The 26,235-nt window shown below is 37.9% G+C and overlaps 1 protein-coding gene across 7 annotated transcripts in view; it reads left to right on the forward strand.

Annotated features, from left to right (window-relative positions):
* Positions 1 to 2,705: 2,705 nt before the first annotated feature.
* The window catches only part of EML5 (EMAP like 5), a 98,719-nt gene continuing 75,189 nt past the window's right edge, over positions 2,706 to 26,235 (forward strand). For 2 of the 7 annotated variants that reach the window (XM_071426656.1, XM_071426657.1), the window contains exons 1-4: positions 2,706 to 3,184; positions 22,814 to 22,973; positions 25,378 to 25,476; positions 26,033 to 26,101. In XM_071426656.1, the coding sequence (XP_071282757.1) occupies positions 2,988 to 3,184; positions 22,814 to 22,973; positions 25,378 to 25,476; positions 26,033 to 26,101 (525 nt within the window). In that variant the 5' untranslated portion in view covers positions 2,706 to 2,987. The remainder of the gene's footprint in view (positions 3,185 to 22,813; positions 22,974 to 25,377; positions 25,477 to 26,032; positions 26,102 to 26,235) is intronic. The other 5 variants (XM_071426653.1, XM_071426655.1, XM_071426652.1 and 2 more) reach the window with 3 other exon arrangements.

Raw genomic sequence — 26,235 nt, forward strand, 5'->3', positions numbered from 1 at the left:
TGCTGTGGGGCCTTGTGGCTTCCAAAGCATTGAGTGACCACTGTGAGTAAGTGTATGGATGGAGACATCCAGAGGCCAAGGGAATGATGTGTGTCCGAGCGGGAACGCTGGACAGAGCAAAGAGAGAGGAAGAGTTTATTACACTACGCTGCTTCCCATTCCTGTCAAGAATAGATGCCAAGTGTGTAAAATTCCACTTGCACCCCTTGTGCATCAGCATAAGGTTAATAACCTACGACAATGAATAGTTTTCCTCTTGTAATTTTCTCTCAGGCATTGTCCCATTTTAGAGATGGTAGTAAATTCCTGAAAAATCTAAAGAAAATGCTGGCTGTTAGTGTGAACCATGTGATGTGCAGCTGTTACCCTCCTCACACTGCGTGTATGTAGTTTTTCTGAGTACTGATGTGGGTTCTTCTGTTCATTACACAAAATATGATCTGCAGCTTCCAGTTAATGTTGTTACATATTAAATTTTCTTCCTGATTGCTGTTTTTTTTCCTGTCTCTTCAGTTTTAGTTTTGGAACAGGTGACTGAAAACAGCCTATTTACTTTCCCCTACCAAATACTCTCTTGTTCTAATTTCTGAGTTGCAAGTAAGATAATAAGATTAACAAATTTAGTTTCACTGAAGCTAATACTGCACATTAGTACTTAGGAATCTCAGGAAATTCAGAATTTCACTTGAAGTAATACTCTAAGAAAAATATGTATCTATAGATTAGAAGAAAGTAAAGACCATAACTGTAATTACAGGTTTTGTACATTCATGTTTAAATATTTGTAATATAGGCAGTAAATAGAAAAGGAATATATTCTTAATTTATACCATAAAAATACTCCCACTTTCAAATGAGCTTTTGCAACATCAGAAGGAAAATATATCAGATGCCTATGTCTGCTGATAATCAATCCAATTTCCAGAATGAGATTAGGCATCATTATAGACTTTTCCTCTAAGCACCTTTCCCATGGGATAGCAACACAGAGCAGCCATGCAGAGTTAACATCTGATTAGAAAGAATAATACATTTTCCTGTTCTAAGACAAGCTAGTTGGGAATTGTCCAGTCCATTTCTCTGGCTACTTACCCCTGCTGAAACTTCCAGAGAAACTATGGCTCCCCAAGTTCCAAGGTGCTCCAGCTGTTTAGGAAGCAAATAGAAGGAGAAAAACTGCTTATGATTTTCTGCAAATAAGATTTGCTTTAGTTAATATATATTTTTGTCCTGGTTAGGGATTAAAGTAATTTTTTTTAATTTGTAAAATTGTGTTTCATGGAAGGGTAAGTTTCCTTGGGTGTAAGTTTCAGGCTACATGAATTTCTCTGCAAATTTCTCTTCCACGCTGTGTTGTTTTCATTAAACATGTGGGACTGAAAGCTGCCTCTGAGCCTGACATCACAAACACTGTCACTGTAAGAGCTTGAGAAAAATGTTGTCTCTCAGTGAAAATATGTTAATATAAAGGAAATTGACTGGAATGCTTAAATGTATGCATTTTTACAAAGGAATTATTTTTTTCTAAAACAATGAAAGGACTAATAAAATATTAAGTTTATGCAAGAAAGATTTAAGAGGAAAAACTCCCTCTAATTAAAATGAAAATAAGGTAGCACAGAAAAATGTCTCCAGTACAAACTGACTAGTTAAGAGTAAATGTTTTGTGGGAGAACAGTCACTATGAGCAATAATATAGTAGAAGAGCAGAAGAAGATAAAGAAACGTAGATTTAGAAATAAATCCTACTAAATACATTTGCTAAGCCAAACCTGTGCTGAAAGTAATAGGGAAAAGATCTGGTTTATTTTAAATTGTCAAACCAGACAGTTACTCAGGAGCTTTTAGAACAGAATACAACTCTATAGCACAAAGCTGTTCGCATGATCGTGTACTGTACATTTATTTAGCCAGCACGGTACTCTATAGAGTGACAAAGCTGGCTGAGCACGTTTTCCTGACCAAAACTCTGGACGTGGCGAGGGGGTTCCCCGGCGCTGCTGCCTCATGCGGCACGGGGGCTTCCCTTCCACGTCCGTAAGGTCGGAAAGTGGTGACTTTGCCATGTCAAACGCTTTGAGAAGTGAGGCTGAAAAGTTCTGTATGGGGAAATTAGGGCTTGAAGGGGAAGTCATTTTTGTGCGGTGCATGACTCAGGCGGTGGGCTGCAAGGGTTAACTAATCGTCATTAAAAATTACAGTTGACATTTTCTTCTCGGATGGCAGGGAGCTGGCGTGCCGCCGGTCCCCAGTGAGAGCGGGGGGTGGCTTGCACGCACGGCCGACAAGGGGCTGGGACTCTTCCAGCCCCAGGGGCTGCCGAGAGCCGGCGGCGGTGCGCCGGGGGAAAGACAAGGGACGGAGATGTTCCTCGGAGGGGCAGTAAAAATAAAAAAACCCCTCAGCTTGGGGAAAGGGGAGAAGACAGAGCCGCGCTTGAGAAGGGAAAAAAAGAAAAAAAAAAAAAAAGAAAAGGTAAATATAGAAAAGCCCCGCGACACGCCACAACGCGCCGTGGTGAAGCGCGCTCCCGCCCGCCCGCCCGCTCGCTGCCATCGCTCGGTGGCCGGTCCCCGCTCTGTCCCCGCTCTGTCCCCGCTCTGCCCCGCTCGGTCCCCGCTCGGTCCCCGCGCCCCCCGCCGCCCGCCGGGCCCGCCCGGCCGCTGACGGCGCCGCCCTCGGCGCAGGCGCATCCGGGGCGCGGGGGGGCCGGAGCGGCGCCGCGCCCTCGCTCCGCGTCCCGGGCGGTGTCTCAGCGCAGCCATGTCTGGCGGCGCGGGGCGGCGAGGCGCGCTCGGGCGGCGGCGCCCTCTGTGAGGCGGCGGCGGCGGCGGCGGACGAGCGGCGGCGGCGGGCATCCATGTCGGCGGGCAGGGATTAGCGCGGCGGGCACCCAGCCGAGCGGAGGGGGCGGCCGGCCCGTCGCCCCCTTCCCGCGGGGTCTCCGGCGGGAGCGAGCCGTACCCGGCTGGCGGGGGCGGGTGGACATGGCTGACCGGAGCGCGCCGAGCTGCCACCTGCGGCTGGAGTGGGTCTACGGCTACCGGGGTCATCAGTGCCGCAACAACCTCTACTACACGGCCGCCAAAGAGATCGTCTACTTCGTGGCGGGGGTCGGCGTGGTCTACAGCCCCCGGGAGCACCGGCAGAAATTCTACCTGGGGCACCAGGACGACATCATCAGGTACCGCTGGCGCCGCGCGCCCCCGGGCCGCATCCCGCCGCGGGCTCCGACCCGCTCCGGCCGTCCCGGCCCCACAGCCCGGCTCGTCCCCCGCTCGCTCCTCCCTTCCCCTGGGAGCGGGGCGCGAGTGTCCCCCGGTGCCGTCCCGGGCAGCGCCGGTGGTGCGCGTCCCGCCGGTGCTGTGGGGATCCGGGGGTCGGAGCGAAATACATCAAGGACAATCAGCGCTTCCTCACCGCCCCCCCCGCCCGGGCTTCGCCGTGGGTAGAAACAGCCTGGAAATGGCTTTTAGCTGTCGGATTTAATCAGCCGTGTTGTGTGGCCCCCACTGCCGCCGGTGTGCGGTGCCGAAACTCGTACGGGCGCCTGTGCCCGGCGCGGCAGCCCGAGGGTCGCCGCTCGGTCCCCGGCCGCCCCTGAATGTCAAAGGGCCGGCGGGAGGAGAAGCATTAATCGCGTGTGTTCCCGGAGCGCTTGGGCTGCGGAGGAGGTTAATCTGTAGCAGGTAGACCTTTGTCTGGTGTTTAAAAGGCGACGATTACATGGGGAATTAGTGGCCTGCCTGTAACTCACGCAACTTTTAGGGTAATCTAAAAAGAACAGCCTCTCTGGAGAAGTTGCGGCTTCTTCTGTAGCTCAGTAGTCCATTTGGCACGGAATGTTACCAGGTGCTGAGTCCATTAAAAAAATTAATTACAAACTGATGTTGCAAAAGAAGTGTGCTGGTATGATTTCTTATATCGTTCCACTCCAAGGATGCTTTTGTAAGCCTAGTGGTGTTGTGAGATCAGTAAGAGAATTTGAGGAGTATGAAGGGCAGATGTGAGCCTGAGTCATCAATCTTTTCCCTTACAGTAGGTGTCATTGCAGATGGATTTTAAATTCTTATTTTCTTTGGTCTTCCTATTGGGGTAAGATCTAGCAGTAGATACTTTTGTAGGTCTTTTGTATGTTTAACAGCACAAAATTTGTTTTTATGATGCTTAGTGCTCCAAGGCGTACCTCTGTATGTGTTACTCATGAGTAACAGGTATTGCCTGTAGAGAGCAGAATAGATGCTATGTCTTTCATTAAAGCTTTTAGACACGCAATAAAACTTGGTCACCATGGCCACTTTTTTCCTTTGTTTAAATCTTTTGGAAGGAATTTAAATAGCTCTGAAGTATGGCTGTGAATGTTCCTGAGAAGGGTGTCACTTCCATAGAATATTTCTCCTTGCTACTAAATATGTGAAGAAAACGTAGTCAATGTACCACAGTAGAGTGTCATACTAGGGGTGTTGAGTCAGGAGATTGAATCACTATTATTTGCATTGCTTAATATTCTAACATTCTCAGTTTAATCCAGGAAAAACGGTTTTCTTAAGAACTGCTAGCCACCTGTGATGTCAGGTGCTGCGGGAAATCCAGATCTGCACCTTGCTATTGTGCTAGGGGAGCGGTGGCTCCCGCTCCTTCTGAGGTCGCGACATTTAATACCATCTATTCAGCAGTGCTTCCGAGTGACACTGTTTGTTTCAGTAGCACTTCTTGTAGCAGAAGAATTAAATGGTTTGAGCTACAACCGGACAAGTTTTTTGTTTGCATGTGGTAACAGTTTCTTGCTCAGTCTCTCTCAGTTTTGGTACAGTGTGCTACATTTGGCTAAAATGTGACAGAATTCTTTAGAATAGTACTAAACAAAAAAACCCTACAGAACCCAACAAACAAACAAAAATCTGCTGTAAGTCAGCTAACTGGAGAGAAAGTGTGTGTGGTTTGTGTATGTACTTTGATTTGAATGATACCATGGCCCATTCAAATATAGCAGCTTCTTCTGCTCTGAATTGTATTGATGCGAGAATATAATTCTAAATATGATAAGTATGCAGTTAGAATTTTGCATGGTTCCTAAATGCAAAAGCTATACAGAAATATTAGTATGCATAAAGAGGAATGCTTGGTTTAAAAGCAGTGTGGCTATTTCTAATAGTACGATTACTTGGTACTTTCTCTAAAATGCAACATGGTACCATTTAAATGCCATCTCACACTTTTGCTGACTAAACTTGAGTATCTAAACATGTTAGTTCTTAATATTTAAAGGAGACATAGGAAGGTCAAATATTAAAAAAGCAACAACAAAACCCAAAGCCCAAAAAGCAGGTGCAAAAATTGGATTATATAATATAGTAATCGGTGTTACTAAATTTTCTCTCTGAAGATAAACTCAACTGTTGTACTGGAAAAGAATGAATGTATTTTGTGCTTTAGCAGTCTCAGCAAGTACTGTGCATGCTGAGATATTTGGGATTTTTTAGTGAAAGCAATGGGAGGATTAAGTGTCTTTTTACAAGTATGGGATCTAATTTGTGAAAGCAGTTCTGGAGTCTGAAAATCTTATGTATTTAAAGAATCAAACTTTCATGAGCCTAGCTCCATAGCTACAGGGACTAAGCATAAATATTGCTCACTACATGGTGATATTATTAGTACTTTTCATTATGAGAACTTTTATGTTGTTATCATTCTTTGGATGACATTGTAATTGTAAACATCAATCAGGAGAGAGGAACTGTAGTTCTTAAGTCAGAGACCATTTCTTTAGTAGTAGAAAACAATATTGGAGTAATGGACAGTCATAGGACATTTTCCATTGGAAATTTCTAACACTAGTTTTTGTTCTGCTTTGAGGTTTTACCTGCTTTTGTTAAATGAAACCCTGTAAACCTGCTGTAATATTTTTATATGATTAGATGTTTTAACATGATTTGTTTTCAGTATGAGTGTCTAATCTTAATTTTAATCATGGTGTCCACACCCCAAACTCCTCAGCCTCAGTTAACTGTATAGTAAAAGTAAGAAAGCTCTCTTTCAGTGTTTTGTCCCTCAGATCTATTGAAAACTCTTTTGGACTAAAAGAGGATAATGAGGATCATTTCAAACATCTTTTATTAGTCTGTTTTGATGGTTTGTTTGTTCGTTTAGGTTTTTTTGGGGGTTTTTTTGGTTTTTTTGTTTTTGTTTTTGTTTTTAATTTGAACAATCTCGGTTGTAGTCCATTTTTAAAAGTACTTTTCTTGCTTGCTGGTGAGCTTTTGCTTTTTATGAATTTTTTTTTTTATCTCATCTGAGAATTATTTTCCAGAAATCAACTCACTATTCTGGAGGATACAGTTACATGTTTTCAATCTTACTTGTCTCCCATTACTTATTCATTTGCATATTTTTATGGTTGAGGTCGAGGAATGTATGCAAACACTTGTGGAAAGTATCAGCTGCAGAAATGCTTTGGAAATTTGCCTCTTTCAGGAGTGCAGTTAACTGAGTTTCTTATATTTTCAGGAGTAAATAAGGAGAAAAATCTTGTACATGAAATCTCAGGTGACTGGCTTTGATCTGTTGCCAGCAGCATAACTTGGATGTCTCCTGTGTTTGTGGAAAAGTTCCCCTGTCCAACCATGGCTGTGTATGTGTAGGAGATACTAATACTGAATGAAAATGCAAGTTATTCCTACAAAGCTACTGGTTTCAAGTGTGTGTTCTCCAGGATTTCATGCATCACCAGACAAGCTTGTGATCTGTAGAATGGTTTGCTTTCTGGTAGCTGAGGAAGAAACAGTGTCTTGTTGTTCAGGTTAGATCTTAACTTTGTTCTCTCCATAATTTTATTGGTTTAGAGGATCATAGGGTTTTTAATGTTGGCTGATCTTCCCATTTCAGAGACACCTTAGGGTGATTGTATTTAAATCTGACCTGAATCAAGATTTCAAAAGATGCCCCCTCAGAGTTTTAACTTGTCAGACTGTAAAACTCATGCTCCCGTTGAGGCTCCTTATTTGTCTGGGCTAGCCAAAACATATTTATGGACTTTATTTTTTTTGATATGAGAAGATTGGAAATCCTGAATTTATCCACCTTTTTAAATGGCAATCTACTGGCAAAAGCCTTTGATGTCACTAGGACAATTGTCGATGCTGATGTGCTCCAAGGAGACCACTGACATGCTCCAAGGTGACTTGTAGAATAATTTTTCCTTTTGGTGTATATTTTGCTCCTTCCCTTCCTTCCCTTCCTTCCCTTCCTTCCCTTCCTTCCCTTCCTTCCCTTCCTTCCCTTCCTTCCCTTCCTTTTTCCTGTGACCGTCTTTTTTTTTTTTTTTTTTTTTGCTTCAAAGTACTGGAATTTTACTGGGAATTAACTTTTCATGTGACATTGATGAAAAATAATTGAAATAATTAGCCAAATAATTGAAAAATAAAACCAAAACATAAGGTTAAACCAGTGCATCTTTTTAAGAGCTTTAGTAGACTTGGGAAAATTTTATATTCTGCTTTCCATGATTCTTGATTTCAAACTTTAGCACTTATTTGTAATTCTCCTTTTGCACCATTACCTTTATGCTGACACAAAAGCACACAGCTGTGCCAGTCACAGAAAGAAGAATTATGTTTCTCTGTCAGAAGGAAACAAATGAGGAAGAGTTGTTATCTGTCCTACTTTTTTAATATCCATTATGTGAGCTGGCTGGCAAATAATAGTGCTTTTGTATATTCTTCCTAGAACTTAATCACTGTGACTACTTGATTAAGATGTTTGTGGTACATTTAGGTTTTATTGCTTAAGGTAGCTGCTGGCACATTTTATGCTAGTAAGAACTCTTGAATCTCTGCTGATAATGGCATTTATGGCTCTGCTGTTGAGCAACTCTAGGCTGTGTCTAAGAAGTCAATTTCCCTGCTCGTCTGAAGTCTGTATATTTTTCTTGTCTTGGACTAAGTTGAGGGAAAGAAATCATCCATCATTTGCCCTAGGACCCATGCAGTGTTCTGCTTTTAGGGCAAACATAACTTAAAATATTATTCAGAAAACATTGAAATTCCTTACTATTAGGAGTTCTAGTACCAGAAACTAACCAATACCATGCTACAAAGGCAGAGGAGAAATAAATGCTTGTACTTTCTGTTTAGTTAAAACTTGGTCGTTTTCCCCTTTGTGCCCTCTGTATCCAAGACTGTAGAGAGGTAAATTACATGTTTACAGGGAGCAGAGGTATATGCAAGACAGGTGGAAAGAATGGCAAAGCATTTGTCTCTGTTCTCACAGAGTCAGGGTTTAGCTGATTCCAACAAATTAATTTGCTTGTCTAAATCATGGCTCTTCTTAGGACAATTTTTCTTGTTGCTGTGAACTCTAGGGATTACCTGAACTTTGTTTCCCAAGGAATAAAAATAAGCAGCAAAACCTCTGGCCACTAAACTGAGATCTTTTCAGGCACTTGATTTGAGACTGTCATTATTTTATATTTCAAATTTCAACTTAATCTCCTTCCTGAGATACTATGATTTTGTTTTTGTATTCCAAGGCAAAATAAACCATTTATTTTAGTGTCAACAACATTTCTTAGCTTCTAGTGAGAATCAAACCCACTAAAATCATCTCTTCTCTCTGGTGTTAGTGCTGTCTGCCAACTCTGATTTATCTATTTATTGCCACACTCTGAGTGTTATTCTAACCATCAGCATCTAAGGAATTGTTGGACTCTGTGAGCTGCTTTCTAAGACTGCTCCTAGATAATGGTCTCTGGGAGGCAGGTCCAGCCTTCCTCTGTGTGCCTGTCAGCTGTGGTTTGCAAGCAGAAATTCTAGCAGTGCAGTGATTAGTCACATCCTAGTTTTGAATGGCAACAGATCTTTTCTTCCCCCTCTCTTTTCATTAACTATGCTAAGTTATGACTTAGCATGACCTGCTGTTGGACTTTTTTAGTAAAGATACTCAGTATTTCTACCACCTCATTGTATCATTCTGCCTCTCTTTGATCCCTTTTCATTAGATGCTAGTAATAAAATAAAATTAAAAAAAAATAAAAACAACAACAACAACAACAACAAAAAAAAAAAACCAAAACCAAAACAGACAATTTTCTCAGAAAAAGAGCCAAACAGGTTTCACAAGAACATAGAGGAAAGTTATTTTCTTTCCATATTTTGTGTTCCCCCAGTCTGACACCTTAAGAGTTCTCAAAAAACCTCAACAAACAGTTGGAGCAATTGAATGTTGGGGTATCTGCTGTCAGGTTTATTATCTTGTTCTTGTCTGGAATAAATGGTGTATGTTTCTGACCTAACTCCAGATGACAGTCAAGCACAAATGTTAAGGAATGGATACTAAGCACAGCTACAGAATTTTGTCAGGTGAAATTGTATTAATTGGTTTGGCAGCAGATCTGTGAATTTTCACTAGGAATTTCATGATTAGTAACGGAATGAATACTAGGTTGCCACATAAGGAAAAATTTCTAATTATCATTTCTAATTATCATAAAATATCTAAATATCATCATAGCCATCAAAGGAGGCCAGTCATCCCCCATTGTAGCCTCTAATAACTGGAGAAAAACAGGAGTAAAATCCATTTTATAGTTATGCTTCAAATGTGAAATGGATCATGCATAGAAACACCTCAAAATGTAGCCTGTCTAATACTTAGGAAACATAGAAGGTGCATACAACCTGGATTATTAGGTATGGTGTTGGGAAGCCAGTCTTTGTTCCCAAGTCCCAAGGAAGGTCCTTGGCAGGAGTATTTCCCTTGACTCAGTGCTGGTGAGGCTGCCCCTGGAGTATTGCAAACATAACTTAAAACATAACTACTGGGTGCCATTCTGGGCTCCTCAGGACAAGAGACATGAGGAACTACTAAAGAGGCTCCACTGAAGGGCCACAAAGATGCTTAAGAATCTTGGCCATCCCTCCTGATGAGAGGCTGAGAGAAGGCTCAGAGTGCATCTGATCCATGCATATAATAAATAGCTGAAGTGAAAGTGTGAAGAAGATAGGTGGATCCAAGCTCTTTTCACTGGTGCTCAGTGACAAGTCAAGTGACTTTCCAACCAAAAATAAATCCTATAGGCCCATGCTGAACAGTAGGAGTTTCCAGAATTGGTGGTTCAGTTTGAAAGCTTCAGTGTTTTTACTACAAACATGATTTATTACTTTCTTCTTTTTACATAAAAATAATTTTATGTAAATCTAGTTAAGGAAATAATTTTTCAGATTATTTTTTTCTTGAAGAAAATTAGACATGAACTATAGATCATGGTTTGGTATGCAATAGAATGCTTACTGTGGAACGAAATACTTTAACAGTATTTTCTGTAAAAAGGGCAGGCTTTGGGGTGTGTGCTGGTAGGTTCCTGCTGAAATGTGGCACCTGGGCTTCATTCTCCATTTGCACATGATGAGGAAACCACGTTCTTGCTTCAAAGGATGAAAGCAATGTAATGCTGAAGTCATGTGATGTACCATTCTGACAGGTCAAGTACAGGCACCCAAATCACTTGAGCAGGTTAAATCACCAAGCTATTGTACTTTGTTAATAAGCCATTAAGGCATTTTTCTTTTCTGAATATATTTTGAGGATGATTTCTCTTTTTCCCAGAAAGTTTATATTTCCAGCTGAAAAATCATATATTCTCCTTAGCTTATTCTTTGGACCTATGTATTGTCTTTTATTTTGTTTATACTAAAGATAACTCAATTAACTCACTTTACCATCTCCAGATGATCTTTGTGAGCATACTCAGTTTATTTCCCTCCATGAAAGAAGTCATGACTTAAAACCTAAATTGTGTCATAATTAAACTAACCAGTCCCCCTATAAGCCTCTGGCTTCGGTATCTTTTGTCTATCAGTCAAAATGGTATTTCTTACAGCAGAAGCAATTGCTAGGACAAGGTGAGATGATTACCCTGCTCACTGTTTTATACTGTGGTTCACAAAGGCAAAGTCCCAGTTAAGCTCTTTCCAGCTTTTCTTGCTAAGTGGTCTCAAATTGTCAAATATTTAAAAGTCTGAAGGGAAGATTTGGGTGCATATCTTAAACAGATCAGGGGGAGAAATGAAAGACAAAATTATGTGCCTTCTGCCTCTGGAAAACCAAGTTTTCTCAGTAGTTCTAGACTTGTTCTGGAACATGTTATACTGTCTGAAAGATGTTTTTTGAGGTATTTAGTATTGAAACTTCATTAATTTATTTTTTTTACCTACATTTTTGTACATCATCTTTAAAAAATATTTTTCTTGGATTTAGTTTGATGAAATGAAAATATTTTAGGAATACAGAATAAAAACATTCCTGGATTCAGTTTGAAGTGAGGCTAGAATAAGCCTGTTGTTTAATACACTTGCATACCATTGAAAACTTTACTTTTCCTAATTAAAACTACAGTAATAGAAATACCAAAAATAGCCAACTAGAACTGAACATTTAAAACATACTAGAAGTTGATTAAAGTAGATCAACACAGCAAGGAGCTAGGCTTAGGAGCTTGCTTTCATGCATTGTGCTTTTCATAGCCAGCAGTCACATCACCTTCTGATCTGATTCTGTCAGCGCTCCCAGGCAAGGTCAGGTCAGGTCAATACTCAAATGGGGAAGTGTCTTGGTGCTGTAGAAAATGCTTCTCTGGATTTTGTACTTGGGTCCTTTCCTCAGAACTATTGCAACAACATGAGGCTCTAGGACAATGTCTGAGAAGAACAGGAAATGTACCCAAAAGCTTAATAATGTTTGATTCCTAAAAATTTTGGAGTATTTCTGCAGAAATGTTGAGGTCTGCCCTAATCTTTTAGGGCAGTAACTTAGCATGTTTCAATAATTTTGAGCTGTTGATTTTTTTATCCCTCTTTAATTTTTTTAGATTGAAAACCATAGTGTACATGTTCTGTATGACATATCAAAAATTGGTTTAGACTTTACTGTAATTAATAACACAAACATTGTAGGCTTTTAAAAAAAGATGTGCTTGAAACAGAACCTGAAATAATTGCAAAAAGATGTTTCTAGTTTTATGTCATCTACATTTTGGGGTTTTTGAAGTTTAAGCTGACACTGATGTTAAGCTAAAATATCCATAGAATTTAGTTGTACCTTTTATAATATATCAAGGGGTTTTTTTTTACTTCAAGATGTAGTTTACCTGGTTTTTCAAAATACTATTACACAACTTGCAGAATTGTATTTGTGATTTAGGACAGCACTTTTGTTTAGCATCAATGACTTTAAAGGGAAAATAGTGTATTATTCATAAAAGTGGCAAAGGTATCTAATCTGTACTGATAAAGTTTAGGCATATGCTCACATTAAAATTTAGATTTGTTAAGATACACTTAAATTATAATGCTGTTATGTTATGATCAAGGAAATTGGTTTATTCACAATATATTTTTTAGACTTGACATAAACTATTGGTTTTGCTACATTCACATGGTGAGCAAAGCTACTGGGCACTTGAAATACCTTGAAAAGAAAAATAAAGCTGTAATTTTCCTTGAGCTTAGGTAGCAGAGTGTGAAAGCTGCCATAACCATCTTAATAATTTGGTTGAATGTTTGACCTAGATGGTGTTGAATGTTCTCTTCAAAATACATGTAGTGAAGCTGTTTTGCCCAATGAGATTCTGGTGTCTCATCTGGTGTTGTATGAATTTCCCCTGGTGTAACAGTGGAGCACCTTCCAGAATGTTATAGATACATACAAATCACCTTCATTAGGGCACAGATTGCTCTGATTACTCCACTGGCTACAAAAGACTTCCACTTCTACAAGAAATACCCAGTATCATTATTTGCATTGCTGTTAGCTATTACACAGTAATAGTAATAGCTGGTAGCTCTTACTATAGTAATAGGCTTTGAAAATGCAGTGCTTGGTTTGCACAAAAAAGGTCAGAATCAGCCAAGATTGCCTTAACTCTTGGTAGCAAAAGCTATGATTGAATTTTTAAGCCAGGTTTATGATGCCTATCTTTTATATTGCAAAAGATAGAATCCACAAAGGATTCTTGTGTGTGCACCATCTGATAACACCACTGCTACTCTGCATTTAAAGCAGGATGTCTTTGTGAGACCACTTCAGTTAGAAAAGCAGTGTTCCTTGTTATTTTACCTAGCTGCTAGAGGATACCTGCATCATTAAATCTCCAAAGAAATACTATAGCTTTTCTTCAGAGTAGCTGTCCTCAGCATAGTTGTCAAAGACTTTCCTTTAACTGGGAATTCTCATCACTGTTGAGAGGCTTCCTGCTGGACTTCTTTTGAATAAGTTCCCTATCCTTTTGAATAAGTTCCTGATGCTTATTTTTCTATGAAAGCCCTGGGTATTCAGATATTACTTCAGAAAATAAGTGAACAATCCTTCCAACCATTTTTCATAGGTTTCTAATTTAATTTCACTGCTTGATCTTCCAAGCTTTTTCAGAGGAATTCCTTTGTAGTGCCTATTGCTTTGGGCTGCAGACAGGATGGATCAAGACTCATAACTGTATGCAAAGGTCAGTTTGATTGCTTTGCCTTAAAAGCACATGTCATTTTAGCAAAAAGCCTCAAAAATTCCACAAAAATCACCAAAAAGTCATTCAAAACTAAATCTTCTAGTCTAACAGCAACGTCCAACTTCTAATTGCTCAGATATTCATGGGGTCATCTTTGATAAATATTTTTAGAGGCTCCTTTTTCGGGATTTGAATTCAAGAATTGGAAGAAATGTGTCCAGAGTGAGTAAATGGAGAGAATAACATCAGTGTGAACAAAATGATCAGCTCTAGAGGTACCTGCAGTAGTGCTTCCACTGATGGTTTAGCCACCTTGGTGACAGGTTACATTTAGGGAACTCTTGCATTTGCCTTGTGTTGACTATAGAAAGTATTACACCTTAAACTTCCTTTGGCTTTATATGAAGTATATTGATAAGATATTTGGCATGAAATTACATGCAAATAAATGCTTGATTCAGGGGAAAAATTCAAGTGAAAGAAAAGAAACTAAACTGAGGCAAAGGACCAGACCTAATAATAAAGAAAATGTGTCCAAAAGCTGAAAATTATGTTTAGAAATTGCTCATAGTTACATTAAAGTCATTGTGTTCTCACGATGTTCATACATTTCACTCCTGATTATTTAATGTATTTTTTACTTTACCCCAACTGAGAATGAAATTTGTAGATATGACATATTTTTATAACAATGTTCTCAAAGAGTGTTTTGCTGCTTTGATTCTTTCTATTTATGTGGTACGTTTCTTGTGACTAAATCTAGTTGGATATTTTAAAAATAACAGTGACCCTTCCATTTTCTGAACCATAGGGTAACTTCAAGAACAAAGCTCCTGTAAATGTCAGACTATGATAAAGGTGCACACAAATATTATATATACATGCCACTGGGGGAAAAACCCCAAAATGTATTAAAATATAAAAATCACTTTAAAGGAACTATGCATTTTAGTTGTGGTGGTGAGATGTCTCTATTTTATCAAGACAGCCTGCATGCAGAATGAGTGGATTAATTCTATGTTTTGGTTAGCTGACAGCAGTATAAACCTTCTCCTGACTTTTAGAACTGTGCTAATCCCTGTTCCCTGCTTATAATCCCTCTACAAGAGCAAGCAAGGTGAATGATGCTTTATCTTAGATCAAGACAAGGCATCTGACAGCATTTGGAAATTGCCTGAAGATTTATTGTGGTGAGTGTGACATTTTAAGGGAAAAAGCCTTCTGGAGTACTTAAGGAAATAAAAGAAATATTTGAAGAACTGGTAAATGTTTGGTTTGGTTTTTTTTTTTTTTTAGATCAAGGTTGCACATTAGATGATATTTGTGTTTTTTAGTTACATGTTACTCTTTTGTTTACTCTTTTTTCAATTGCTGTTACTTCTGCCATAGAAATTAATACCACAAAAAATGAATTGCCCTTGAAACATTATTCAGTATTAATTTGTAAATAATCATGATTTTGTCTTTTGCAGGTTACAACATATGAGTATTACATTATGTTGCATTCCTCATTAGGGTTAGTCAATGGATCAGTATTCTTGAGATAAACATAATTTTTAAGCAGAAGATTTGTATTTTCTTGAGAGTGTTGCACCTGAATGCTCTTTATCCATCTTCTCCTTTTTATTGGTTTTCAGTAATTAGGTTTGTGACACTACATGGGTGACATCTTTCATTGCCTACCAACTACACATTGACTTCTGAGTCCCTTTAATAATCTCTAGTTTTCATATGCATCTTTCCTGTTTTATTTATGGTTCTGGTACCTGTGGGGATTTTGTTTGTTTTAGGAGATGGTCTTTTGTGTAAATACTTTTGTGGCCTCTATAGCATATTTATAGGTTTTTTTTCCTAAACAAGAGATCAGATGTTATCCCAATTTTAAGTGGTATCCTGGTTCCTTTCACTTTTCTAGTGCAAAGTGAGGTGCTGGGATGTCAATTTGTGACGAGTGTTAGAGATATCCTTGACTTTTTTCTGTAGGAAAACACCTCTGTCAAACACCTGCAGGACACCTGTAGGCCTGATATACTCAAGAACTGGAGAAATCTGGTGTAGCTGCAGTGTCCAGGGCTGGCAAGACAGTGTTTTCTTCTGCTCTAAAGCTTCTTTGGTTGGTAATGAAGCACAGAATGAATGTTGTGCTTATCTCAGCTTTTTTCAATAGCAGCTCTGCCACTGCTTTCTTCCCACCAGTCCTTACATTAAGCCAACTGCTAATTCTGTCAGGATAATCTTTCTGTATTAAAAAAGAACTTTTCAAAAATTGTCACTAGTTGTTCTGTGACTCCACTCAAATATTCAGATGATAAGTTCTTGCACATTGGGAAATTTTCATCAATATTTTGTTTTCTCCCATAGGAGAAAAGACTGAATTGCTGTTTAATATACTTCTTCAGAAATATGAAAGAAAATGGTACATTCTGTGATTTTTTTTTCTGTGTGATACTAGAAGATCTAGTATAAATTTTAAAAGTAATAGATGGAAGGTTAATCTAGTGGTTAAAAACTGTTCTAAATCTTGTAGAGAAGAAACAAATTGTAATGCCTGGGTAAAGGGGTGCTCAAAGAGTTTTAGTAGAAAAATTTATATGTCAAGCAAGTTTATTTAGTTAAATGATGGTCAGAAGCATCCAAAATAACCTTCCTTTAAAAAGTAACTTTTGAAATGGTCTTGGCTAAAAAATTTGGAGTAAATGCTTCTTTGAGCTTAAATAATTTATTCTTTAGATTTCCAATTCAGCAATGGAATGTCTTTGTGCACTGAAAAATGAGTAATTTTGATTGTGTTAAGAACTTTTGCCATGTAGTTTCAGTTTCTAGACTGTATTTCATTACTAAATTTATTTGAAATTAATTCTGTTTATATTTTATAGACATGTTTGTCTCAGTTTCCCCATTATTAAGTGGGTATGGCATGATAATTTTTAGTAGTTTGTTATCAACTGGGTAGAATGGGAAATAGAGGTTTCCACTTTAATTTTAAACTGTGGTTTTTTTTTTTTTGAATCTGTGATTATTTAGTAGCTCTGTATGCTTTTCACCACATGTGTTCAGGAGCAAAGGACTGCTTTCTAACTTTGTGGCTGACAAATTCTAACCAAACCATTTACCAGTACTTCCTGATTTGTTAAGGGGTCTCTTTTGGGTCCTCAAATCTGGTGACCCAAAGGAGCTGAACAGCTGCGCTGCCTCCTAAGCTCCTGACAGCTGATTGCTCTGTCTTCTCTCCACACATCTTGCACTTCTGGTTTCCTATTTCCTTTTTTTTCCTCTCTCTCTCTTTTTTATTTTTTTTTCCCTTGCTGCTAGTTCTAGGGGAGTCGTGTTTGACACTTCATTTGTAATCATGGTTTAAATAATTGGTCAAATCTGTGCATTGTTGTGTTAGGAAAGAAGGCGGTTGGATTTTTTTTTTAGGTGGGATTCTTACAAATCATCAGGGTCCAGTATGTCCCATTATTGTACCACCAGTTCTTTAATATGAATGGCTATTAAAGAATAGCAGGACATTATCTCAACAAATTTATCTCCAAATGAATCTGGAGTATATGATATTTCTAACTTTCATGTGAGAAGATTTTTTAGCTAGGAACATGTAAGTAATTTTGCTATCTTCTTTTTCAAGAGGCATATTAGAAAAGAATTTTCTTCCTCAGATTATGAAAACCTGGTGATTAAATTGTCACAATCATGTAGAATTTGTAAAAATCCAGCAACCCCACTCAGTCAAAGCATGAGTTCTCCTATTGGCATTGGCAAAATCATTCATATTTGAAAAGAAGGGGAGTATCTTTATTTTTATCGGTTTTCTAGAGATGATGACTTACTAGAAAGCTGAAGCCAATCCCTTCTTCAGCAGTGGAGGATATGACAATGCAAGACAAAAATGGACATTTTCATATAGCATATAGTTCCCAGAATATTTTACTCAGTTCTCATATTTGATGATTTGGGAACTTTGCATCAGTGTTGCTTTAGTCACTCTCTGACTTTTTCCTTCTCTTTGAAGTACATCTTGTTTTTTATTTTTGCCCCCTCCTTGGAGTTCAAGAACAAATAGAAGCCCAATGCAATCTTTAGGAGTCTCTGGGTTTAAATGTTTCTTGTTAATCTAAAACCATTCAGATCCAATAGGAGAAAAATATGGATTGTAGTGAGATAAACTGCAGCTGGGAATGACCAATGTACAGTTTGAGTTCACTGTCCCTGTCTCCACTTCAGCCTCTCTTACTTAGAAGTTGGATGTTTGTGCAATTTAAGGAAGATTCAGAAAGCTTTATTTGACATTATTGGCTCTGGGGCAATAGCTGCATGGAAGGCTGGTAGTGGTGCTCCATGATGAGCACTGCTTTGTTTGGTCTATGGAAAATAAGTGTGTTCTGACTTGATCTGTTTAAACTTTGATGAGAGATGTTTGCTGATTGCAGCTCTTTCTGCTTTAAGATCTTAAATAGTATGACAGAAATGGTTTGTAGCTTCCCCTGTTATTCTTTCTGGAAAATATGGGTAAAGTACAGCAAATAAGAAAATATTCTCAAATGTATGTAAAATGTCTGTAAACATACCATGAATATATTTGGCTTTATTTAAGCATAGAAACAATTTCACACTTGAAATTAACTCTTAATTAAGAGATGTCTGAGATGCTGTTATTTTACTGCAGTATTCTTTTGTGCATTTTTACTGGTGCCCTAGTTTTATGAAGCTCAGGAGTAGTCACATGAATATATTCTTGGATTTTCATCCAATATTGTTGCTAAGGAAACATCATCTTTAATACTGTATCCTTGTCTGCAGCTTGTCTGTATTAATCAATGCCTACTAATGCTCAGCTCAAACCAAGGAAAGATGAAAAAGAATCTTAATTTCTTTTATTATCAAGTAATTTATTATTGACTATTCTCCTTCAGGATCCCCTGCCCCTTCAAACCTACACAAATTGGAGAGTCTTGTCCATGTCCCTAGTCTCATTCCATGCAGACACAACATGGACAGGTTTTATTTTTTTTCATTGGCTGCCATTAGTATTTAATGTGATAATCTAGCATTGGTCTTGTACAGTGCATGGATCTGGTCAAAATGTTGGGGAATGATTACATATTGCTCTGAAAGGGAGAAAGAACCTTCCCTGAATGCATTAAAAAGAGGAGCTTGAATGTACTAAAGTGAGAAACACATCCCTTTCAGTAGGCTGTTAGAACTCTACTACTGCATTTCAGCTCAGTTTGAGTATCTGGCTAGGAAAAGACCTGTCATTCAGACACAGTGCTGGAAACCTCAGCTCACTACAAGTCCAGCTACTTGGTTTGTTGCAATAGTGACAGACAAGTTTTTTTAAATTTTCTATTTCTGAAATCTTCTGAGAAGTGCCAAGTTCTAGAGTCAATTTAAAAATTCACTTGACTTAGCAGTTTGTTAGCTTAATACCTGCTTTTTTCGTTATAAAGTTTGCCTTTTGGACGTGTTCTTACATATGTTACATGTTACTACGTTAGATCTAACATCTGTTGTGGAAGAGCCCAGGTCAGAAAGGCCAGAGGCAAACAAGAAGGCCTGAGGAATTTCTCATTAGGAATATCTGTTTCCTTTTCTGGACAAGCAGCAGTATCTTGTTCATCAGCTTAGTCATCCTTCAAGGACAAGGAAAGAAATCAAGCTCCAGTTTACAGTCTAGCAGTGTGGGCTAGAGGCAAGCACAGTTCCAGCAGTCTAACCTGGAGAGGTCATACCAGCTCTCATCACCAGGATAGTAAAGGGAATTCTCTCCTTCTGACTGCTGTAAAGGGAATGTGTGAGCATTTCTTCTGAGTGCAGACTTTCTTATGCCACTAAGCAATTTCTTCCTTCTCCCTAAGAAAGAAAATGCAAGAGAATATTTGTGGGGGAGGGTACCTAAGCCTGCAAGTCCCACACTAAGAGATTTGAAAGCTGCCTTTAGAGCTGAACCACACCCATGCTTTTCTGCCTCATCTCAGGAACTGAATGGATGAATGGCAAGCAGCTATTGCAGATACCATCCCAACAGTTGTATGATTTTGACACCTCAGTAGAAGTGTGCTGAAGGGCATACCCAGAGTACCCAGAGAGAGCTCAAACTCATTGTTTGATCCTGTTAACTGCATCACACCACAAGTTCCTCTGGTTCTGTGTATGGAAAGTATTTATTGTGATTTGTTTCTGGGCATCCATTCCAGTTAAGCTCTTTCTGTCTGCACTAGGAAGCCATTTAAAGTGTTTGGCTCAGGGCAGTTCTAGCAGTGAACGTTCTCAAGTATGTGACTGGTATTGATGCTTCTCCTCTAGAGGTTAGAACAAGATACTGTATTTTTTTATTGTTTACTATGCTTATAGGGATTGCTTGATCACTCACAGTCCAATGAAAGAACTGAAAAGAGTCACCATATTGTGTAAAATTGGAGTCTAATCCTTGACTTTTCATAAGGACCCAAAATTTTCAAATTCATAATTCTGCATGGTTCCCCATGGGATTAATAATAGCCAAGACTTGATTATTAAGGAAAAACATTGTCTTATCATTCATGTCTCATATCAAAATGTAAATATATGTTTAGTGTTTGTTACTGAAATAGTCCCTTGACATTTTCCATGCTTCTCTATTTGATCTGCTCTGACAGCCTGAGCTAGAATACCTACAGGTAATACTTTAAGTTTTCCTTCACTCCTTGGTCTCTAAGAAAAGACATGGAAAGGTATTTTTAAATAGGTGTTTCTTCAGCCACTTCTAACAGCTTTCCTAAATAGTTTCCCTGAAACTCACCATATTTGCATTTTTTTAAGAGCTTGCTGTCTCAAAATATTTATTGTACATTTATTTTCTTCTTCTTTCAATGAATGTCTAGAAAAGTTATTAGCAGTTTACTATATCCCATATCAAGGCAGAATTTGAGCTCAGTTGTTTAAGCCAGTATTTTGTATTGTGATGTAGAAAGAACAAATACTGTGATACTGCTATTAGTTGTTATTTGCCATTTGTTAATTAGAAATAGAGGAAACCTTCTCTGTATTCACCTAATATTCTTTGAATTAAATTAGTTGGAATGCTTGGGCTGAGGACAATGTTCTCCTTTCCCTTGGTAGTGCCTTTAGTGTTGTCCCTTCCATCTCTGATGCATTGTGTTTCTCTAAAGACTCTGAGTTTCAGTTAAAAACATACAGAGCTGATTTTTGGTTCCTGTAAATTGTTTTGCAAGGTGTGATGTGGGGGTGCTTTTGCATGTATGTGTGTCCATACACATACAGTGAGTGTTTTGTTGTATTGTGGTGTGGTTTTTGCTTGTCTAAAAATGCACTCTGCACTTGTAGCACAGATCAGCACGGGATTGAAGAGGTGGGGAATCAGACATGAGACTCCGGGGTTTTTCCTATTTTCCTCTTAGTTTCTGTCTCTTTTTTCTTGCTTATTATTTTCACTTCCTTTTCCAAATTTCTTTATTGTCCATTTGGTCTAATTGCCCCCTTTCTGTGGTGCCATTCTAAAAAAATAGATATTTTGGATGCAGCATTTTTTTCTCCCTCCAGATGTTTTTCCTTTGTCCTGTGAGTTCACCATCTGCCTTTGTGTGCTCTGGGAGATGTGCAGGTGTTAGTCAGGATTAGTGGCAGAACTGAATTGAAATGTGATTAAGTTTTGCTGCCAGCTCCTTTCTGCAACATTTTTAATTGTGAAGTTGCTCTGTCAAATAAACAACTCTGGAAGTGTTGTAAAGCAAAGTGGGGAAATATTGGTTACTTTATCCTGGTGCTGAGGGTAACGGAGTAGCCAAGAGTAGAAATTCCCATAGCAAAATGGAAAGGTTCAGGGCTTTTTACCTTTTCACCTTTGAAGTTAGGCATTCTGCTCAGTTTTGCACGTGGAATTTATCAAGCAATATCAACAAACTGAACTGCTATTTTAAAACAGAAAAAATATGGAAGTGTATTGTGTACTGTAGTTTAACTTCATTAAATATTAAGCGTCTTCTAATGTGGTTTCCTCTTGCTCTTTCTGTATATAGAAAATGTGTACATCTTTTGAATCAGAAGATTTTTCTGGTAATTGCCTGGTTAGCTTTAACCTTGCTGGTTTTGTTAATAACTTCCCTTGTCTCCACCCTTTGAACTTTATTTATCAAAACGTGTGTTCAAGTTAAAGATCATCTTACATTTGCAAAGTGCTCAACCTTTCTCCTTCCCAAATAATTTTGAGAAGATAAATATACTTACTGTGTGTTGTTAGTGATTCTGTCCACCAGCCTCTCAAGATCATTCATTACCCTGGCATTCATCAGGCTAGGAAATTTTTTAGCCAAATTAAACAGCCAGCTTTGGAAATTATGTCTTCCTGACTTCTGGGTGGTGTTTCTACATCATTCTGGACTGCTGTACCTAGTATATTTGGAGTGTGATCAAGTAGTTTGTTTGGGTTTCTGTTAGAATATATTCTTACTTTTCTGTATTATGAAATCTGAGTCCTCAGACCTCATGTTCTCCCGTACAGCTTGCTGGCATAAAAAAAACCAAAGAAATATCTTGCTGACTAGAATGTTTTCTAGCTTGGTCCCAGATTTAGCAAAACAGTTCTGATGAACCTCAAGTGCACTCTGAAAGACTGAAATACAAACTATAATAAAATTCTCTACAATATTAGAAATGTGGAGCATTAATAGTTATTCAAACCCAGCTATTTCCAATTGTTCTATACTAAATTTCAGACATTTAAGATAATCTCTATTGCTCTTAAGTTCAGTCATCTGAAGTGTAGTCATTGCCTCTAGTCCAAGCTAGTCCAAACCCTGGTGCTTTGGGTTGCTGTACAATCAGCAGAGACACAGCTTCAGGAAGCTGTCCTCTCATAAAAAGGACATCAAAAACTGTGTGGAATAAAGAACTTCTGGAGATGTGCATCTCTCTCCATTGATGATTGATGTGTAGATAGTTAAACACCAACTTCTGTTTTCCATTGTTAGTGTTTTTGAATTTTAAGAAATATAAAGAAAGGAAAAGAGGTATTTCTCTCAGTGCATGAAAATCTGACCAAACTTAGGAAACACTTTTGGAACAGAGGATTATTGACTATTTTGCAACTAATTTAAATGTAGAAAGCTTTTGAAGGCTAAATTCAAGAAAGATGTTGGTATGTACTATACTTAGAATTTCACAGCTAGTGTGGAATCTGTGATACAAAATGACTTTTTATTATCTAGTATCCATAGGAAAATATTGTAAAAGAACTTCTAAGGAAAAAAAAATAATGCAACTAACTAGGCAAATACCAAAGTTTCATGCAGAAATATTTTTATCTCTTTTTTTTGGCAGCCTTGCTTTGCACCCCGAACGTGTGTTGGTGGCAACAGGTCAAGTTGGGAAGGAACCATACATCTGTGTGTGGGATTCATACACTGTGCAAACTGTATCTGTCCTGAAAGACGTTCACACACATGGCATAGCTTGCTTGGCCTTTGATTTAGATGGTCAGGTATGTCATTAACATTTTTTTTCAACACTTGAATAAATTGTTTATCTATTAGAAATCTTGTTGCATAGTTTTTCTTTAAAAAAGACAGTGTATTGTCTCAGGTTCTATCTGCTTATTCTCAAGTTGAGGAAGATCAATTTGTATTACTAATGAATGCCAAATATTTATATTTGGCAAGAAAATTATAACTTCAAAAGCGTTTTGAATGGAGATGGGGTGGTAGGGAGGTTCTTGTGGTCTGTGAGCCACAGTTCAGAGTTAGACCAAATACCTGGAGACAGTGGCCCTCCCCTGTGCAGGGACATGTCTTGTGCCCAGGGCGATGGTAGCCCTGTTGTGTGTCTCACCTTGGACTCCTCCAGGCAGTGTCCCCTTCTCTTTCATGCATTTTGCATTCACTGGTGGCTCTCCATGTTTTTTGATTGTTTGTTCAGACTCATGTATCCTCTATCTGAGAGTCAAGAAAAAGGTTTTATTGGATTAGAATTTTTTTGCTTTTAAACATTTTCTGAGTAGTAAATTGGTTCTCAGAGCTGATACCTATAATGGAGATTGTTTCTACCAGACACTAGCTCCTCTGAGTAAAGAGGCTTTCTTGACTGATGTATTGGAAATGGAAAATTTAATGGTTATATTTACATGTTAGGTAGCAGATGAAAAGGTATTAGCTGAGAAAATCCTTTCTGGAGGTGTGCTTTCCTGGTCTATGAAACACTTTTTTCCTTCCCACTCAGCCTTGCAATGTGATACTCAGATTTAGCTGTATCCTCAGCTCCTTTTGCTTGCTAAAAAGGTCAGTGTCTGTTAGTTACTGCTGTTCCCTCAAGTGAGGATGTACTGTAGAGACAGACCAGTTGCTGTCCTGAAGAGAATATCAAATGCAGTTGCGTTGAACACAAGAGGAAAGCCTACCTGTGACTTGTTTCTGTTACAACATGTTGTAATTATTGTAGAAAAGTTCTGAATCTGTTGAAATGACCTCTCACTGTTTAGGCAGTTTAGCTTTTTTCTAGAACATCATTTCTACTTCCAAGCAATATATTTTCTCTACATTGTTCTTGTTGTGTAAACTTGTGTTACTCCCTCACTTGAATGGCCTTCTCAATTTAAGGTCAAGATACATCAAATTAGGATTGAAATACACTGATTTTTCAAAGATGGAATAGAAAGGTTAGATTTTGTTACTCATGCTACAGGAAGCATGAGTAGAAATTGTATTTAACTTGTTAATTTTTTCTTCTCATAATCTTGGAGTTTTTCAGACAGTAAAGGAATTATGTTATTTAGAATAGGTTTCTGTCTTTGGGAACAAAGATTACAATTCAAGGTTGGAGTTTGGTTTTGCTTTTATAAACTCACTTAGATAATCTATGTAGAAATTGAAGCTAAATTTGTCTTTAATGAATGTAAGTATTAACTGCTGAACAGTGAAAAAAGCTTTGCCCAAAAGATTTGAAAAAAATTCATTTATCAACATCAAGATGGCACAATTCATGCAAAAATGGTACAAAAATATGCATTTTCTTTAAAAATTGAGCCAAATCACTAGCGCTTTTTTTTTTAATAATTCAATCCTGTTAGTCTTTCTGTTGAGAATTTCTGTAGGATAAATAGCATTTTGACTGGTTAACAGATACCATAAAAGTGGCTAATTTAGTCAATCATTTGTGTCAAGAAATCTGTGCAAGGTGTCTTCACAGTCAGGACAAGCCAGGCTGCAAAGCACAGGAAGATCTCAAAATTTTATTTTTATTTATTTTTTTGGAATAATCTTTTTGTTCATCCTAGTTTTACAGTGTAAATGGCTTCAAGCTCTTTCTGAATAATAAAGACTTCATGAAATTATATTTGGGGCCTTTTTAATTCTGATTTGAGAAAGGATTTGGAAAGAAATATTTACTCATATCTGTGTTGAAGAACCAAGCAAAAGACTTAAAGCGTTTAATTGTTTTTGATCTTTTGTTTGTTTTCAAGAAGATTGAAGAAAATATTTTTTCTTTGTATTTCTTGACTTATAAATCCTAAATTCTGCAAGTTACATGTAATTTAAGGTAAACACATACAGTTTCATTAAGGTCGGTGATTATTTCTTTTTTGCAAATGTCTCCTGACCACAGCTTGCCCTGTGTGCTATATATAATTATATAGATATGTATTAAACTTTATAGATCAGAAATATGTTGTTATCTAAGAAGATCTTTATGGTCATGATCTTGTACCTGAAAAGATGTATCTGTGTAAGTTTTGGTGTAAGATAGAGCTTATATTTTCTTCTATATCAAAATGGAGCTATTGCTTCTATCTCAAATATGTTACACATTTTGTGCAACTCATTCAAAAGAATGACTTCAGATTTCATTAATATATTGAGTTATTTTTATTTGTTTGATTTGGACACTTCTAGCGTTTGGTCTCAGTTGGTTTGGATTCGAAAAACACAGTTTGTGTATGGGACTGGAGAAAAGGAAAATTGTTATCAATGGCTCCTGGTCATACAGACAGAGTAAGTACAACTAAATAGTCTGGGCATCAGTGTCATTTCAGCTTGTTAAACCATGTCTGTATGTAGGTACTAGACCTATGTCTGAGCAAAACCCATTTTGTTTTAGAAACTGAATTTGCCTAAAAGGTTGATATGCATAAAGATGTGAAGATATTTAAGATGTGTGCATTTATTTCTGGAATAACTCAATATTTATTTGTATATGGTTTGTTGAGACTGAAAACATGTAGGAGAAGTGCATAATTAATGCACTTCTTAGACCCTAATCCCCATATGGGAAATCAAAATGCAAATAATTGCTTAATTTTTTCTAGTCTATAAATGAACCTTAATGTTGTTTTGTCATGTGTTTTAATTACTCTAGGGGAAAAAAAGCCAGAACTATATTTGGTAGATATTGAAATTTCAGTATGGAATGAGAGGATAAAAAAGTCTTTCCAATAGATCCATTTAAAGCATTTCAGACTCCTTGTTAATTTGCTAGAAGTTTTACTGTTTTAACTGTTCTGTGCTAGAAAGACCATCTCTGCTGACATCCTTTGGTTTTTTTGTGCAGATATTTGATATTTCTTGGGATTTATACCAGCCAAACAAGCTCGTCAGCTGTGGTGTAAAACACATCAAGGTAATGAAATAACTCTTCATTTATAAAATATTTAAGCTGCAGTAATATATGCCCTATAAAATGCATAAAAATAGAATCTAAAAGGGATATAGAATGATAATATGGAAGGTGTTGTGTAAGAACAATATTAGTTC

The sequence above is a fragment of the Agelaius tricolor genome, unplaced genomic scaffold, assembly GCF_023055355.1.
Source record: "Agelaius tricolor isolate 1412-34295 unplaced genomic scaffold, bAgeTri1.0.p SCAF_5, whole genome shotgun sequence".
Classification (NCBI taxonomy): domain Eukaryota; kingdom Metazoa; phylum Chordata; class Aves; order Passeriformes; family Icteridae; genus Agelaius; species Agelaius tricolor.